This window comes from Nestor notabilis, unplaced genomic scaffold (genome assembly GCF_000696875.1).
Source record: "Nestor notabilis isolate BGI_N333 unplaced genomic scaffold, ASM69687v1 scaffold4186, whole genome shotgun sequence".
Classification (NCBI taxonomy): Eukaryota; Metazoa; Chordata; class Aves; order Psittaciformes; family Psittacidae; genus Nestor; species Nestor notabilis.
The window spans coordinates 12168-29749 of record NW_009934125.1 but is presented as its reverse complement, the minus strand read 5'-3'; the positions used below and the strand labels follow the sequence as shown (position 1 = coordinate 29749).

The window sequence follows — 17582 nt, the reverse complement described above, 5'->3', positions numbered from 1 at the left end:
TCTACAAATCTATTTAAAATTTTGAGACAAGTTTTACTGTATCTTTGAGTTCAGTCTTGATTCCATTTTTTACCTTTTAAAAAGATTTTCATGAAAAAACTGCAGGGATCTTGTCATATTGGAAAATGTAACCACAGCACCACTCATATCATTAGTTCTTTCCACAGGTTAGGACTGAACCCACAATGGATCAGGTTACCCTTTTTCTGGAAGGATGTTATCAATTGCACATCTTATCACAACTTCTATGTTCAGGATAACTGAGATGGACTGGACATTTAAAGAAAAGTATATTCATCAGAAACTGGGAAGCTAAAGACTAAAAAGAGAGACAAAGGACTCTGTGGAAATGTTCAGCAGTTTATTTTTAAACACTAACTTTTAAGCATATCTGCTGTTTAAAGAGCTAAAAGAAAACTGGTTTCCGCTATGACCATGCAAACAATTTTCCATGGTCAAAACATTTCAGTACCAGAAAACAGTACAATGATGGATCCAATTAAGATTTAAGCCTTTGAAAGAATATTCGATTGAATTTCTGCACAGTCTGTTCTATATCAGCAGACATTACCCCTCCTCCTCACTAAAATGCTTTTAACTAAAATGTTTTAAAGGAAAAAAAGATTTTATTGCAAAAATATTTCTTTACAACAGGGTTGTTTTCCAAGTACCTCGTAGAGTTTTATTCACTGTTGACAGAGAAAAACAAGGTGAATTACTTTTCTCTATACTATATATGGTCTTATATAGTCTTTTTTGGTAATACAGTAAAGGAGAAGTAATGCATCTGTTTTTTAATGGTCTAATACAAACCAATAGAATAACCATGTTAAAAAAAAAATTCCTTCAAACTTCTGAATTACATCAATATAAAATAATGAATCCAGCTATATACCTGTCAAATGAGTGAAACTGCATGGGAAGAATAGCCTGAGCTTCTCTCTTCAGTGCAGGATCTGGGTAAGGGATTGGATCCGGACCACATTCTGCAATTTCAACAGGGGCTGCCACAAGACTTTTCAGTATTTCCTTGACATTGATGCCTTTACTTTGGCTGATACTGGATATTGATGATGCAGGCTTCAACATTTCACTGGGGCTTTCTGTTAAGCTCTCCTGAGATTTCTTCACTTCCGAAGACAAAGTAGACAACAGCTCGCTCATTGCATCAGGGCCTGTGCTGGTCTCCAAGTCTGTACCATTCAAAATGTTGGGCATCTGTTCATCTCCAATCCCAGAGTCCGTATGAGGAATAGAGCTTTCCAACTGAATATCTTCAACTGGTGTCGGTGTTTCTTTATCTTTGATATTTTCTGGAAATACAGTTGGTGTCTCTGCAGTGAAATAGAGATTACGAACAATATTTATAATTTAGTTTGATTTTTTCCCCTTAAAATGTGATCATAAGGTTTTACAAGACAGAAAAGTGTTAGAAAGCCCACAAATCTTAGTAGATTAAACCTTAAAAACTCATTTTACATACAAAACATTTTGCTTTCCACAGCTGTTTGGCATATACAAAGGCTTGGGAGAGGGAGCCCAAAGTTGCATTATGCAAGCTCAGTGACATTTAGAAATTACAGCCCACTACTTCACATACTAATCAAGTAACAAAATACTGCCAGCAAAAACATTAAAAATCATAACCTTTTGACTGCATATCTGTATGACCTGTGAGACTACTGAAGAGAAAACTGCAATCACTTATGCTTTAAGATTACTATAAAATTTAGGGGTTTTGTTTCAGCCAGCAAATATTAAGCTTGCATTAAAAAAAAAAAAAACTACTAGAGCTTTTGTTTGCTTTGTCTTTGTTTAAAATATGTACCATACATATTTTTACACATAATTATATTGAATACAAATGTATTTATACATGACTGATAAAAATAAGTGTTCTTGTTGATTCTTTAGATAACCGCAAAAGGTAAAATTCTTTAATTCCTTCAGGAAAATGTTAAGAACAGAATAAACACAGCATTATAGAGACAGGCAAGTGAAATCTGTTGAGTACGGAACACTTCCAGATTGAAATGGACTTCACAATATCTTGCAATAAGGAAAGTGAACCTCTACTAATTACTTCAGTGAAATAGTCAGAAGACCTTCACTAAAAATAACTTCTATGCTTAGTGAAAAGTTAGAGTTGTGAATAACTTCCATATTCGTAATTTTGGCTACATGTTTTTAGAGCAACAGACTGTAGCTATTTTTAATGACAAAAAGCTTGCACTGAAGTCGATTTTAAAATTTATTTTCAAACTACCTTACTTGCATTGTATCACCTCTCTTGATTATAAAATTTAGCTGGCCTCTGTATGAAATAAGACAGTTTTGTGTTTGGTTTTTTTTTGATGGTGCTGATACAGCAGTTTAGATATTATAGAAAGTACTTTACAGCATCCTTCAATGAAGCCCTGCCCTTCTAAATATTACAAATTTATTACCAATTGTTTAATACAATCAGGTGTAAAATATCTACATATTTACCACATGGATCTAAGTGTGTGTGTATGCATGTGCACATAGAAAATTCTATATAGGATTATTTATGTGTTTGAACTAATGGTAGTGTAAACCTCTTCACGTATAAGTACTAACAAACAGATACAGATAACACAGAAGAGGCTTTTAAAAATACAAAGCAGAATAACCCATTATCAGGAGTATTGCTTTCTTCTTTTAACAGCCGTAAACGCTGAAGCCACTTCCTTCTTCTCTTTCTCCTAAGTGCCTTAAACACATCTTATCAAATAGATATGAACCCTGCTTTGTGAAGCAGGAAGTAGAAACTGGATTTATGAGCTGCATAAAATGCATTTAGCATCTGCCAGGTCAGGAAGTAAAAAATCCTTATCTACTTAGCACTGCCTATATTTGGCACAGAAGGACATCTGATCCACAGCATGATCCTAATGATTTTTATGCTTGTTTGTCTCTTTAAACTTCATCCATACAAAGACAACACTTCTCAGATGAAGGGAAGAGTAGGACTAGACTATCAGTCAAGCACCCTTGTAATATATGGTAAGTAAAATAGCATAATGTTCCATTATTATGTAAATGAAAAGAGGGCACTGAAAAAAGAACATGATCACTACATGGTGAAGTTAGAGTACACCTACCCTCAATTTTTATTAAAGTCAACAATGCTGGACAGAAAGCTAAAGACAGGAAAGCTACTAGAAATGCAGTTGTGGAAATTCAAACACCCAGATTAAATGTATTAAAATAATGAGAATGAATGGACTCCAAGCCAATTTTGAAAGAAACAGTCTGTGAAATTACTGGTGTAGTAGCAAGTACTTTTCCCAAACAGGTATGTGGAGATAGCAACATACGACTGGAGAAAACCACACACGCTTTCTTTTTAAGAAAGGGGAAAAAATGATCTGGACAACTGCAAACCTTCAACAGCAAGACAGATACAGGATTTATTTTGGAGTAAAGATAGTAATGGAATGGAAGAAGATAGATTACAAAATGACTTTGCTAAAAGAGCTTTTTAAATATTTATTGCTCAAAGAAAATAAGGGCCAATGTAGTAAAATTCAGTAAAGCTGGCTTGTTACAACAGATAATAATTTAGCCAGGAGAACCTGGAAATTAATAGAATGTGGGAAAAGAAACTCACTAAGAAGGAGCCAACAAATAGTTCCAAAAGAAGAAAACCATCAGACAGTGAAACTACCACAGGAGTTATCTCGTTTAAATTTTAATAAAGACTTGAGGTTTAAAAGTAAAAACATTCCAGTGAAATATGCTGATGACAAAGTTACAAGGTACAACTGACAGCCACAGAAGAATGTTTGTAAGAAAGCATTATGGCAGAACTGCAAATTACATGTAATAGTGAAAAGCTGCGCATCCAGTGACTAACACAGAGATGCCCATTTTAACTGGAATTCATCAACTGGAAATGACTGAAGAGAAAATCCTGAATACATCAGTCACTAGGTAACAATTCAGTTACCAATACAATACAGACATAGGAAAGGAAAACATGATTCCAAACTTTCCCAAAGAAATAGTTCCTGCAACACTTAAGTATGAATGGCATTAGAGAAGGCTTTGGTAGGGTTCATTATGAAATACTGTGTACACTGTTATATTTGAGAAAGATGGAAGTGCCACTATCAAGATCTACAGTGATCTACTGCTGCAATAAAAAAAAGGGTTTGGCTGATACAGTCTGGCTAAACTAATACTGAGAAGGTACACAACAGCTTTTCCACATGTATTTTCAGGATGTGTACACCAAAAAAAAAAAAAAGAAAAGAAAAAAGAAAAAAAAAGATTTAAACTGAATGGAAGAGTTGGCATGAGAAAACTGAGTTGAAGTGACAGCTATCAATATGGAATTAAGATTCTGGAATAGTCCAGTCAGCGTAGCAGGTTCAAAAAACAGAACCCATTTCAAGACACTATAAATGGGACTGTACTTAATTACTCAGGAGGTGGCTTGTAATCCTTTGTTCCCAAATGAGAATGTCTAGGTGATTGCACCATTTGAAGCTAAAAATGGAAGGAAAATTAAATCCATGGATATAAAATTTAGATATGATATACTACAGAATGCATAACACTAAAATTATATAGGGAAAAAATATCAAGAGAAGTTACTCTATATACAGTTAAGTTTATGGATTCTTGATTGATACTTGATTTCCACAGAAGTCAGATTTGCATCTTTACTTTTCTTCCTGTGCCTCCACTACCTAATATGAATACACTGCACTAAGTCAATTAAGCTTAGTCTGATTTATGACTATGAACAACAATCTCTAAAACCTACCTAAATCCAATGCATTAACTCTCATTTTTAAAACATCAAGCAAGCTAAATGAATAAGGATTTAAAAGGTCCAATTTTGAAATCAAAGGAAAATAAACTCAGAATAGATAAAACTGTCTAATAACTGCCACTCAAATAAGAATAGTAGCAATTTAGTATTTGTGAAATTAAGATAAATATGTCTGAAAAGATGTATTATAAGACCTTCTGGATCAGCATTATTATTAGTATTACTTTACGTAGATTATAAACTTAGCATGGGTCACAAAACCCAACCAGTTTTAGTCAAAAACTACATTGCCACACTGCATAGCCACAAGTTTTATTCTATGTTCATTTATACTGTGTCACAGCACTTCTGTTGCCTTCAGAACTCAGGAACAAAGAATACAGCTTCATAAAGTTACTTAGAAGAATCTTAAACCAGTAACACATATGCATTTATAAAAATCCTAAATACTCAAAACTTAGCAAAATGATAAACATGAACAGAAGCAAAAATGTAACTGATTGCATCTGTCTAAGTTATAACATTGTGACAGTAAGCCTGTAAATTTTCAGCAAACCTCATCAGTTTTCTGCAGCACAAGGCCATGTCAGTAGACAACGCACAAACATTACTAGATCTAGTGATCTTAACCCTGTCAGAAACAGGCAGTTGGAAGCCAGATGCCTCCTTCTTACTGTTTTTCATTGTAACTAATGAGTTCATCTACTACATTATGGGAAAAATATGGGCTTAAGTTAACCAAGTGACATATTGTATATCTGGTGACCTCATCCGTCATGCTCTTTCCCTTCCTAAAATATCTTGTTTGCTTGTGATTTATGAAGTGTATTGTAATTGTTTTAACCTACCGAGTTACCTAAACAGCTCTTGCACTGCTTCCATATGCCTAAAAGATACAAAAAAACCCCCATGTTTATTAATCTGAGACACTTCATATCTGTGGAAACTATACACAATTTTGCCATTTTAAAAAATGGCAACACAAAATATTCTGCTTCTAATCTTTATTTACTAAAAAAAAGGGAAAAGCTGTGTGTATATTCCTGTGGTCTTTTTTCTAGTTTTAATTATATTAAATCTCCCTGCTAGATAAAAATCAGCTGAAAATTTTCAAAAGTAAAAAAGTATTAAAATTATGATTTTTAATTGCTTACAATATGGCTGAAAATTTACTTGAAAGTCATGCTATCCCAAATCAATGCCAAATTTCTGCTGCAAACAATATAGTAGCACTTGGCAATGAATGGTTTGAAACATTCTTGATACAGGAGCTGCTGCCACCTTTCAGTCTGCATGTCAAGTGTTCAGGGGGGTTGGAACTAGATGATCTTTAAGGTCCCTTCCAATGCAAACCACTCTGTGATTCTATGACTCTACAAATCTACACGCACTGGAAAATTCACGAGTTGTTTTCTGAATAGGTATGTTGAGGTATTGATATTCACCTTACTAGCTGTCTTTTATATACCCCTTTGTTGTATTCTACAAACTTTCAGGGACAGTACACTAGCAGCTGAAAGTGCTTTCAATCCATCCAGGCAGTGTTATCATAGCTTCCTCCACAGCTGGCAGTCAACTAATCAATTCCTAAGCTCTAGGCTATAAAGAGAGAGTGAAAAATCTTCCCAGCAACATCAATCTACTAGTTATCATATATGAGAAGCAGCACAATTAAAATTGTGATGAGAAATAAAGTAGGGGGACAAAATCAAAGCGTAGTAAGAGTGTGATTTGAAAGTACATTGAAAGGAGTAACCAAGAGTGGAGTTGCAATGGAAATGTCCTCAGAGGCTGAGGCACAACAGTGAGAAGAATCACCCTAAAAGAAACATTAAGATGCCTAGCTGCTCTGTATATACTCAGGACCTTTTATCCTGTTGGCATTTCTATTTCTGCGTGAAAGTTATAAAAACACCAGAGGAAAAATTCCCTGTATAGTGATCCTGGACACAGCCCATTTTGGCAGCCTGGCCAGTACTTATCTTCTCAAAATAACTATGTATTAATAGGCAAAGTTGGTCGTGCTCCACTAATGGAGTTCATGGGCTTCTGTTATTTCTGAAGCAAGGCAATCTGAGCCACAGTGACTTTTAATTTGCTGAACTCATTTGCTGTTCTAAATTTTTTTACGTATTTTTTTAAACAAACAAACAAACAACCCAAACAAACAAGGAAAAAGAGCCTGGCTTAGGGTTCCTATTTGTCACTTCTGCACTATCAGGCTTTCATCTAGAAAAACGTTCGATAAATGCAGCCTGTATTTAGGCTGCATCTGTTATTCAGCCAGACCATTTATCCAGGTTTCTGAAATTCCTGTCAGACCAAAAGCTGGCCCTTTTCTTCTGCAAGGGTAGCAATGCAACAGCACAGATTCAGCTGTCTGTCTAACAGAGCGCCAGTAATTGTGCATATGAAGAGGTGGAAGTAGAGCGCATGCCATTGCAGCATCTGGCCGGGAAGAATAAAAGCCACAAGCAGGGTTACCCCAGGGCTCTGACATGAATGGCTGAGGGCCTGAGGAACACAGCTAAAAACTGGGGAAGGTCAGATATGAAAGACTCTTGGGTGGGTTGGCAACTGCAAGGGAGCAGTCTTGAGACAGGAGATTTAAGACAGAGGATTGTGAATTTCCTTTTAACTGGAGTGGATTTGTGAGGAGAAAGGATGTAGCTCCAGACCAGGAAAAACAGAGAGGCTCTGAAATGGGAGAGAAAAGAGCAGGAGAGACTTAGGGTGGGGAAATCAAGATTGGGAAGTGATTGAAGAGGATAGAGCCCTTTTCACAGCTGGACACCTCTAAGTGCATGTCTTCTCTTTTTGTTCACTAGAAATTGTTTCTATTTGCTCAAATTCCTCAAAAGTCTTATCATGCATTTCTGTCCCAGCAATCACTCCCAGACTCAGACAGGCACACAGGGCAGCTCCTTCTACCTTAACCAAAGAAAGAATATTAAAAGAGCCACTTACAACAAACATAACTCTTGATCTCTTTGGGCAATGTCTTTAATCAATGTCTTAATTCTTCCTTACTAATCAAACCTCTTTCACCCAGTGCTTGATAGATATCTGTAACATTAGTCTGATTGATTACCTGGTTGCCAAACAAAATGTCAGCAGTCCTAAAAGAAAGCATTACCAAGGCACTAACACAAAAGACTTAAAATAAATTCAAGACAATGGTAAGTTACATTAAAGAAATATCAATTTTAGAGTATAAAACCAGCCATTTACGTTTGAAAAAAACCAAACAACAAATAAGGAACAACATTTTAGCATTTTTTCTGGGTGAATTTCCCTAGGTTTTGCCAGTTGCTATTTACTTATTTATTTTTACTTTTGTCATGTGCGAATTCAAAAACACATAATGAAAGAATAGATTAGCTAGCAGTTATCTGTGATCATGCCTGTACTTTTGACCCATGCTCAGAAAGCCGGTGGTTTTCTGATTAAACATTTCTTGCAAAAGAAAAAAGAAAATAATTCTGGCACCTAGATTATAGCATCCAGCAAAAGTTAACAGTGAAGCACTGAGTGTGTTCCACGCATATGATGAAACTTATAACAAAAATGTTTCATATTAAGCACTACTTTGAAAAATCAGAAGTTTAAAAACATCTGTAATTTGTACAAATGAAAGTAAGTATTGATGTTACATAAAAAAAACCTTGCAACCTGTTAAACTGTTTCATGCTTATGTAATGACCCATCAATTAAAAATGAAATATATGTGCAAATCTTTCTTCTGATGCCTTAAGTACTTGATGGAGGGCAATAACAGATCAAGATGTATTTATTGCTATCTCGTGATCTTCAAATGCATGTCCTCAGAGGCAGTTGGAATAAGCAGCATATATTTCATCACGAAAGCAGCATAATAATTTTAAGCAGCAGGCAGAAACTCAGTACTATTTCAATTTGGTTCTCATCATCATCATCCATGTCCCTTAAAGTATTTCCCTGAGTTTCTTGAAAATTTATGTATAACTAGATTTTGAGGAAGATTAAGCCACAAATTTTTGTGAGAACTTTGTGGAGGCAAAGGACATTTTGTCAGGCAACAGAAATTAGTCCTTTAGGCCACTCTGCATAGCTATACTGCTGCCCTTACTCAAAATACTAGTTTAAAAATAGGCTGGAAATCTTTATGCTATTACATTGGAATACAAACAACAGTGTAGCAATGTATGATATCCAGAGTACTGCATACCTATGACATCAGAAAACCCTGATGCTTTACTTGTCTTCAAAGAAAGAGCTGTTCCTGCAACTTTTTAACATAGTTCTTCTGTCAAGAAAAGAAATCAATAGCTTCCAGTCCATCCACAGCACATACCTTTAATGAACATACCTGTTCATTTACAGTACTTTGGGAAATATACAGACAGTGACAGCAAGGGAGTTGAAAAGCCAATCCAGTTTTGATAAAATGTTGCGATAAGCTACATAGTGATTTTCTTTGCACAGTATGCTATCAGGTGAATTGCACTGTTGCAATGCTTTAATTTCTGAAACAGTCCTGAATAATGATAAGTGGAAACATCAATTTTCAACTGAAAATATCTTTCCATTATCTGGTTAACATCAATTTTGTTCCCAATAATTAATAGGCTGACAGCTGAGTGTAAAAAAAGAGATTATTCACACTTTCCTACTGTTGGAGATGTGGAAGCACTGTTGAAAGAAACAATAGTTCAATAAACCTTCAAGGTAAGCAAACATAGTTTCAATAATGACCAGAATTGAGAAAATTCATGTTAGACAATCCAGACCACTATAGCTAAAATTACGTCAAAATTGTGGCTGTAATTGGAAGAGGTTACTTGGTTTTCATTATAAGGCTGATTAGCAGCCATTACAGAATCATAAGACTAGTTAGGACTGGAAAGGACCTTAAGATCATCTAGTTCCAACTCCCCCACCATGGGCAGGGACTCCTCACACTAGACCATGTTGCCCAAGGCCCTGTCCAACCTAGTCTTGGACACCGCCAGGGATGGAGCATTCACAACTTCCTTGGGCAACCTATTCCAGTGCCTCACCACCCTCACTGTAAAGAACTTCTTCCTTATATCTAATCTGAACTTCCCCTGTTTAAGTTTAAACCCATTACGCCCTGTCCTATTGCTACAGTCTTTGATGAAGGGTCCTTCTCCGGCATTCCCCCTTGAGATATTGGAAGGCTGCTATGAGGTCTCCATGCAGTCTTCTCCAGGCTGAAGAGCCCCAACTTTCCCAGCCTGTCTTCATATGGGAGGTGCTCCAGCCCTCTTATCATCCTCGTGGCCCTCCTCTGGACTTGCTCCAACAGCTCCATGTCCTTCTTATATTGAGGAGACCAGTACTGCACACAGTACTGCAAGTGGGGTCTCTGCTCTCAGAGCAGAGGGGCAGGATCACCCCCTTTGACCTGCTGGTCATGCTTCTTTTGATGCAGCCCAGGATACGGTTGGTTTCTGGGCTGCGAGCACACACCGAAACTGGCTCATGTCAAGCTTCTCATCAACCACCACTCCCAAGTCCATCTCCACAGGGCTGCTCTGAATCTCTTCTCTGCCCAACCTGTAGCTGTGCCTGGGATTGTCCTGACCCAGGTGTAGGACTTGGCTTCATTGAACTTCATGAGGTTGGCACTGGCCCACCTCCCAAGCATGTCAAGGTCCCTCTGGATGGCATCCCTTCCCTCCAGCGTATCAACTGGACCACACAGCTTGATGTCCTCGGTAAACTTGCTGAGGGCACACTCAATCCCACTGTCCATGTCGCCGACAAAGATGTTGAAAAGGGTCAGTCCCAACACTGACGCCTGAGGCTGGTCTCCACTTGCTACCCCACTTGTTACCATCCTCCAGTTGGACACTGAGCTGTTGACTGCAACTCTCTGTGTGAGGCCATCCAGTCAATTCTTTATCCACCGGGTGGTGCATCCATCAAATCGATGTCTCTCCAATTTAGAGACAAGGAGGTCGTGCAGGACAGCATCGAATGCTTTGCACAAGTCCAGGTAGATGACGTCAACTGCTCTGCCCCTGTCCATCAGTTCTGTAGCCCCATCATAGAAGGCCACCAAATTGGTCAGGCAGGATTTCCCCTTAGTGGAACCATGCTGGCTGACCCCAAGCACCTCCCTGTTTTTCATGTGCCTCAGCATGCTTTCCAGAAGAATCTGCTCCAAGATTTTGCCAGGCACAGAGGTGAGACTGACTGGTCTGTAGTTCCCTGAGTCTTCCACTTTCCCCTTCTTGAAAATGGGGGTTATATTATCCTTTTTCCAGTCATCTGGAACTTCACCTGACTGCGATGACTTTTCGAATATGATGGACAGTGGTTTAGCAACTTCATTTGCCAGCTCCTTGAGAACCCACAGATGAATTTCATCAGGTCCCATGGGCTTGTTCATGTTCAGGTTCTTAAGATGATCTTGAACCTGATCCCCTCCTACAGTGGGCCTAAGGTCTTCATTCTCACAGTCCCTGCATCTGCCTTCCAAGACTTGGGCCATGTCAGAACCCTTGCCAGTGAAGACTGAGGCAAGGAAGTCATTGAGAACCTCACCCTTCTCCAAATCCAGGGTGGCCAGTTCTCCTGATAGCTTCTGGAGAGAGCCACATTATCCCTAGTCTGTCTTTTGTTTGTAACATACCTATAGAAGCCCTTCCTGTTATCTTTTACATCCCTGGCCAGACTCAATTCTAACTGGGCCTTAGCTTTCCCGACCTGATATCTAGCTTCCTGGACAATGTCCCTGTATTCTTCCCAGGCTGCCCGTCCTCGCTTCCCCCTTCTTTATGCTTCCTTTTTCCTTCTGAGTTTTCTCAGCAGCATCTTATCCATCCTCCTGGCCTTCTTGCCCATTTCCTTCTTGTCAGGTCACAATGCTCCTGAGCTTGCAGCAGGTGATCCTTGAATATCAACCAGCAGTCTTGGGCCCACTTGCCCTCAAGGGCTTTATACCATGGAACCTGCTGTTGACTGCAACTCTCTGTGTGAGGCCATCCAGTCAATTCTTTATCCACCGGGTGGTGCATCCATCAAATCGATGTCTCTCCAATTTAGAGACAAGGAGGTCGTGCAGGACAGCATCGAATGCTTTGCACAAGTCCAGGTAGATGACGTCAACTGCTCTGCCCCTGTCCATCAGTTCTGTAGCCCCATCATAGAAGGCCACCAAATTGGTCAGGCAGGATTTCCCCTTAGTGAAACCATGCTGGCTGTCACCAATCACCTTGTCATTTTTCATGTGCCTCAGCATGCTTTCCAGAAGAATCTGCTCCAAGATTTTGCCAGGCACAGAGGTGAGACTGACTGGTCTGTAGTTCCCTGAGTCTTCCACTTTCCCCTTCTTGAAAATGGGGGTTATATTATCCTTTTTCCAGTCATCTGGAACTTCACCTGACTGCGATGACTTTTCGAATATGATGGACAGTGGTTTAGCAACTTCATTTGCCAGCTCCTTGAGAACCCACAGATGAATTTCATCAGGTCCCATGGGCTTGTTCATGTTCAGGTTCTTAAGATGATCTTGAACCTGATCCCCTCCTACAGTGGGCCTAAGGTCTTCATTCTCACAGTCCCTGCATCTGCCTTCCAAGACTTGGGCCATGTCAGAACCCTTGCCAGTGAAGACTGAGGCAAGGAAGTCATTGAGAACCTCACCCTTCTCCAAATCCAGGGTGGCCAGTTCTCCTGATAGCTTCTGGAGAGAGCCACATTATCCCTAGTCTGTCTTTTGTTTGTAACATACCTATAGAAGCCCTTCCTGTTATCTTTTACATCCCTGGCCAGACTCAATTCTAACTGGGCCTTAGCTTTCCCGACCTGATATCTAGCTTCCTGGACAATGTCCCTGTATTCTTCCCAGGCTGCCCGTCCTCGCTTCCCCCTTCTTTATGCTTCCTTTTTCCTTCTGAGTTTTCTCAGCAGCATCTTATCCATCCTCCTGGCCTTCTTGCCCATTTCCTTCTTGTCAGGTCACAATGCTCCTGAGCTTGCAGCAGGTGATCCTTGAATATCAACCAGCAGTCTTGGGCCCACTTGCCCTCAAGGGCTTTATACCATGGAACCTTATTAAGCAGGCTCCTGAAGAGGCCACAGACTGCTCTCTTGAAGTCCAGGGCAGTGAGCTTGCTGCGTTCTCTTCTCACTGCCCTGAGGATCTCAAACTCCACCATCTTGTAATCACTGCAGCCAAAGGCTGCCTTGGAGCAACACATTCCCCACCAGCCCCTCCCTGTTGTTGAGCACGAGGTCAAGCATGGCACCTCTCCTTGTCGTCTCCTCTATTACTTGCAAAAGGATGTTGTCTTCCACAAAATTGAAGAACCTCCTGGATTGCTTGTGCCGGGCCATCCCATCCTTCCAACAGATACTGGCGTGGTTGAAGTCCCCCATGAGGACAGGGGCCTGCTATTAACAGAAGATACCATGTTCCTCCATTTCTTCTGTGACTTATTCCAATAACAAGATAATCTGCTCTCAAAAGACATACTGACTACCCTCTACCTGATAAGAGAAATGGCTACCCTCAATTTGTCAGTTTCAAATTCCAGGCCTTCCAGACACAACAGAGATATTTTCATACCAAATTTGGGAAAACATCCCTATATTACCACAGAAATCAACCAAAATAAAAACATTACTTTCTAAGCTGTTCCAATTGCTGCTACTCCAGAAATACAAATTTCAGCATTTTATGCTCAGTTCACAATGCTAGTTCTTGGTGACCAGAAGTACAGATCACTAATGATGTCTTGACTTACACAGTTTTATCTGAAAATGGCTGTGGGAACTGACAAGTTCCACTGCTCAGAGGCACTTTCAGAATATGCCATTAGGACAGAAGCCTTGTAAGAGTCTTGATAACCCTCCTACAAAAACCTGAACCTCCTGTGATATTAAGAATAATTTCATGTGTTTGCTTGTGAAATAAAATAGAAGCAGCTTCCATGGAAAGTACCTTTGCTTACAGGGACTATGTTTATTCTGAATTTGAAAAGAAGCTTTTCAAAGGACTTGATATCATCTGCCATCACCAGGAGTAGAGATTAAGCCTTAGTACTGCTCCCCTACTAAATACAACACAGCTAGGATTTCTCACACATGATCTTTGTGGAAGATGCTGCTAAAGATGAAAGCCAAGGATTTTTATAAAGGGGTTGACTAGTGCATCAGACTGCAAAGAACAGTTTACTTTGAGGACTGTCTGTCTCACGTGCTGCCAGTGAGGAGGGGAAGCTGGGAGGAAGCAGAGACAGGACACCTGACCCAAACTGGCCAGAAGGGTATTCCATACCACAGCACGTCATGCCCAGGATAGAAACTGGGGGGAGTTACCTGGAAGGCACAGATGGCTGCTGGGGTCAGGCTGGGTATTGGGCAGCGGGTAGTGAGCAACTGTATCCTCTCCCCTTGTCATTTCCCTTATCATTATTATTGGTAGCAGCAGTGGTTTTGTCTTATACTTTAGTTACTGAACTGCTGTTATCTCAATCCGTGGGATTTACATTCCTCCGATTCTTCTCCCCATCCCTCTAGGAGCGGGGGGGGGAGGAAGAAGGTGGGGAGTGAGCGAGTGCTGCGTGGTTATGAGTTACCAGCTGAGCTTAAACCACAACATGCAGTCACAGAGGTAGTGGGAATGATAAAGAATGTTTCTACCATTTATGACTAATCAGGAGAAGACAACTCTGCCCTTCTGGCAAAGACATTTTTGATGCTATCCCCATCTTTACTATATCTCCATATTTTAATCATGTTGAAGAACTTCTCTTCATTGCAGTCAGTTGAAGAAATCTGATGAACAAAAATGTCTGTAGGCCAGGCAACTTTTTAGACCGCTTGACAGGCTCTTACATTTAAATAATTCTTGGTTTAAAGTCTCCATTTTGAAATCTTCACAAATGCAGAGAAACTGAGCCATTGGACATCTCAAAAGCCTAACTCATTCTAACTCTTTGGTATTGTGAACAGAAAGAAGCAAGCCTGGCAACATTTACTTTTGTAGGACTCCGTTTTTCACATGTCCTTCAGATGTAAGAGAATAGTTTTGATCTGGTATTTTCCTTGAGAGTGTGATAATAAACAGCTCCAATGGGTAATACTGTATATGACCTAAACTGAAAAGAGAAGGAGCTTTCATTTCATTTTGCAAGTTCTGACTGAACACATACTATTTTAGAAGCTGCAGACCCTTGAAAGTTACCAGAAACTAGTAGAAGAAACCGAAGCACTTGCCAAAAAATTGACAAGGAGTAAATCTACAAAGACACATTTTTTCTCCTCCCCATGGATCTGGCTAGAAAGAAAAATAAATACAGAAGTATAAAATGTTATAAAAAAATAAACATTTGTATTGTTAAATGGTAGCCATGGACACCATTGGTTTATTTCTTCCTTCCTGGGTGTGTCCCTTCTCCTTTAAGCACCATAAGATAACATATAGCTTGTGAGCAATCTATAATTAACCATAAAAGAAACATTAAATCCTTATTTTACCACCTACAAACATCTGTAAGTAAAAGTAGAATAAATTTCTCTGCAAAGCATATTTTAAAGACTTTTATTTCAATACTATGTTTTATTTGCATACAATATCACCAACGAACTAGGCAAGGGTCAACATTTTATATGACAAGAAGTGAAACACTTTATATTAAGCATAATGTTTAAAATTCTTGTAACCTGCACTTGACACCAGCTGTAGTTACTCAAACGCAGTATACTCCAATCGCATACTGCAATGTGCCTGAGACAAGCAGGGTTTCGCACAGGCTTAAAATACATTTTTTAATTAAAGATACTGCCCCATTCTAATATAAAAAGGAGGCATCACTAAGATCAAAATAAGTATCTCACTTAAATACTGACAATAAACCTACTCCTATCTTAGCCGACAAGTTTCCTGGTCAGATAATTAGATTCCATCTACTAAAAATAGACTGATCTTAAGCAGCCAATCCCTCTCCCTTAATTCCTAGAGATCTGTCCCAAAGAAGCCTTGTACAGGTCTAACAATAATGTTACAATTTGCTCTAGTGAACTGGAATTACAAAGGATAAATCCTTTACATCCATTTAGTGTCATGTGGAATGGATAAAATATAGAGACTTTACTTCCATTAACAACTGAATTTTTAACCATTTTTTAATAAATAGGATTTTGCTTTAAAATATGTATTTACTATTAAATGCTACATTAAACCTCTCTATAATATGTTAAAATACCTTAAATTTTAAAATAATATCCAACTATTAGAGGCTCACTGCCAACATCTGAAAGCATGTCAGATCACTAAGAGGAAAGCAACTGGCTTAGCCACTGGAAAGAAAGACTCTTGAAATGAAAAAACAGGTTTTGAATTTTAGCCTTTTCTGACAGTGTTGATAATTTTTTATTTTTTTATTTTATTTCCTGCTAATGTTCAAAATGGAGGAACTGGGTTCAGAATATAAAAATATTTTCTTCTCTTACGGGTGAAACAGTTAAGAGGCCAAGACCTAACAGAGTTAAAACCTTGAAGGATGTGATGATATCAACAAATAAAATAAGTAGCTGCATATAACATTTCCTTTATTGAATAATTTGTTTCTAGAGCCAAAACACTTTTCTGTTGTATCCTGCTCACACTTTTACTATAGCTCTATTGATTTATTTTAAAAACAAACCTCTATTTTAGTTGAACTCAAGGTAAAACAAGTGCTATCAACAACAGCATAGAAGACACAATTATTAAAAAGTGCTTTATCTGAACTATTCTGCTGAGTTAGTATGGCTGCCTCCACTTCCTCTTACACTTTTTTCTGCTTTCATTAGGTTTATTTTAGTTATGCACTATATGTGGATAAGAAAAACTATTTGTTTCCTCCTTCCTTTGTCACTTATAACAAATACCAAGATTTGTACAAATGGCAATATAATCTAATTTATGGTTTATAATTTATTTTTCTTTTATAAAATTTAAAAAAACTTAAAATGTCTTTGATTGTGTTTTGAGGCAGTTTAACCAATCCAAATTTTCTAGCAAAGGTGATTAAAAATAAAATATCCTATGCCTGATACACAGAAACATGCTCTAAAAGCAAAAAAAAAAAAAAAAAAAAAAAAAAAATAAAAAGAGAGAAAGCAGTATTTAATAAAATTTGAAGGGTTTATTCTATGGTACCAGGTAGCACTGCAGTACTCTTCTGAACTACCAGCAAATTAATCCTTTTTTTATCAATGACAGATTAAATCATATAAATGCAACTACGTCACAACAAAGAATATTACATCTGCAAATTGAATGATTTTTTTTTTTTCTTTTTATGGCAGGCGATAATCTTATTAGTCAAAATCACAAACCCTGGCTTACTAATTGTAAGAATTTTAAACAATTTATAACATACATACACATGTGCACACCAAAGTCTAAGAAATGCCAGAGTAACATAGTAAAAGTTTAAGTTGGTGTAATGAGTATTTTAACATAATGCTCCCAGAACAGCATATGATAAACATAATGTTTTCTTATTACTAAAGTAGGAAGTTAACTTTTTCTGCTCTTTTAAACAGGATGCAATTTTAAACCTCTTAAGCTTCTTACAAATAGGCCTTTTTAGCCATTAAGTTTTTTTCAAAATTATACCGAGAACATTTTCATCAGATTAAATTTTTAACCTATTTTACATTTCTGTGTTCGCAGCACAGTGCATGCAAATAAATGGGGCAATGTACATGCAAAGTTGGCTGAAGTTACATTCAGGTAACCTCCTCTTTCAAGGAATGACATCTGAAAAGCACATTC

The 17582-nt window shown here is 38.2% G+C and overlaps 1 protein-coding gene across 1 annotated transcript in view; it reads right to left on the bottom strand.

Annotated features, from left to right (window-relative positions):
• Positions 1–895: 895 nt before the first annotated feature.
• The window catches only part of LOC104407794 (neurobeachin-like), a gene marked incomplete at both ends in the record, with an annotated part of 23302 nt that continues 6615 nt past the window's right edge, over positions 896–17582 (bottom strand). Inside the window, one exon of the mRNA XM_010017171.1 lies at positions 896–1334. Coding sequence (XP_010015473.1) covers positions 896–1334 — 439 coding nt within the window. The remainder of the gene's footprint in view (positions 1335–17582) is intronic.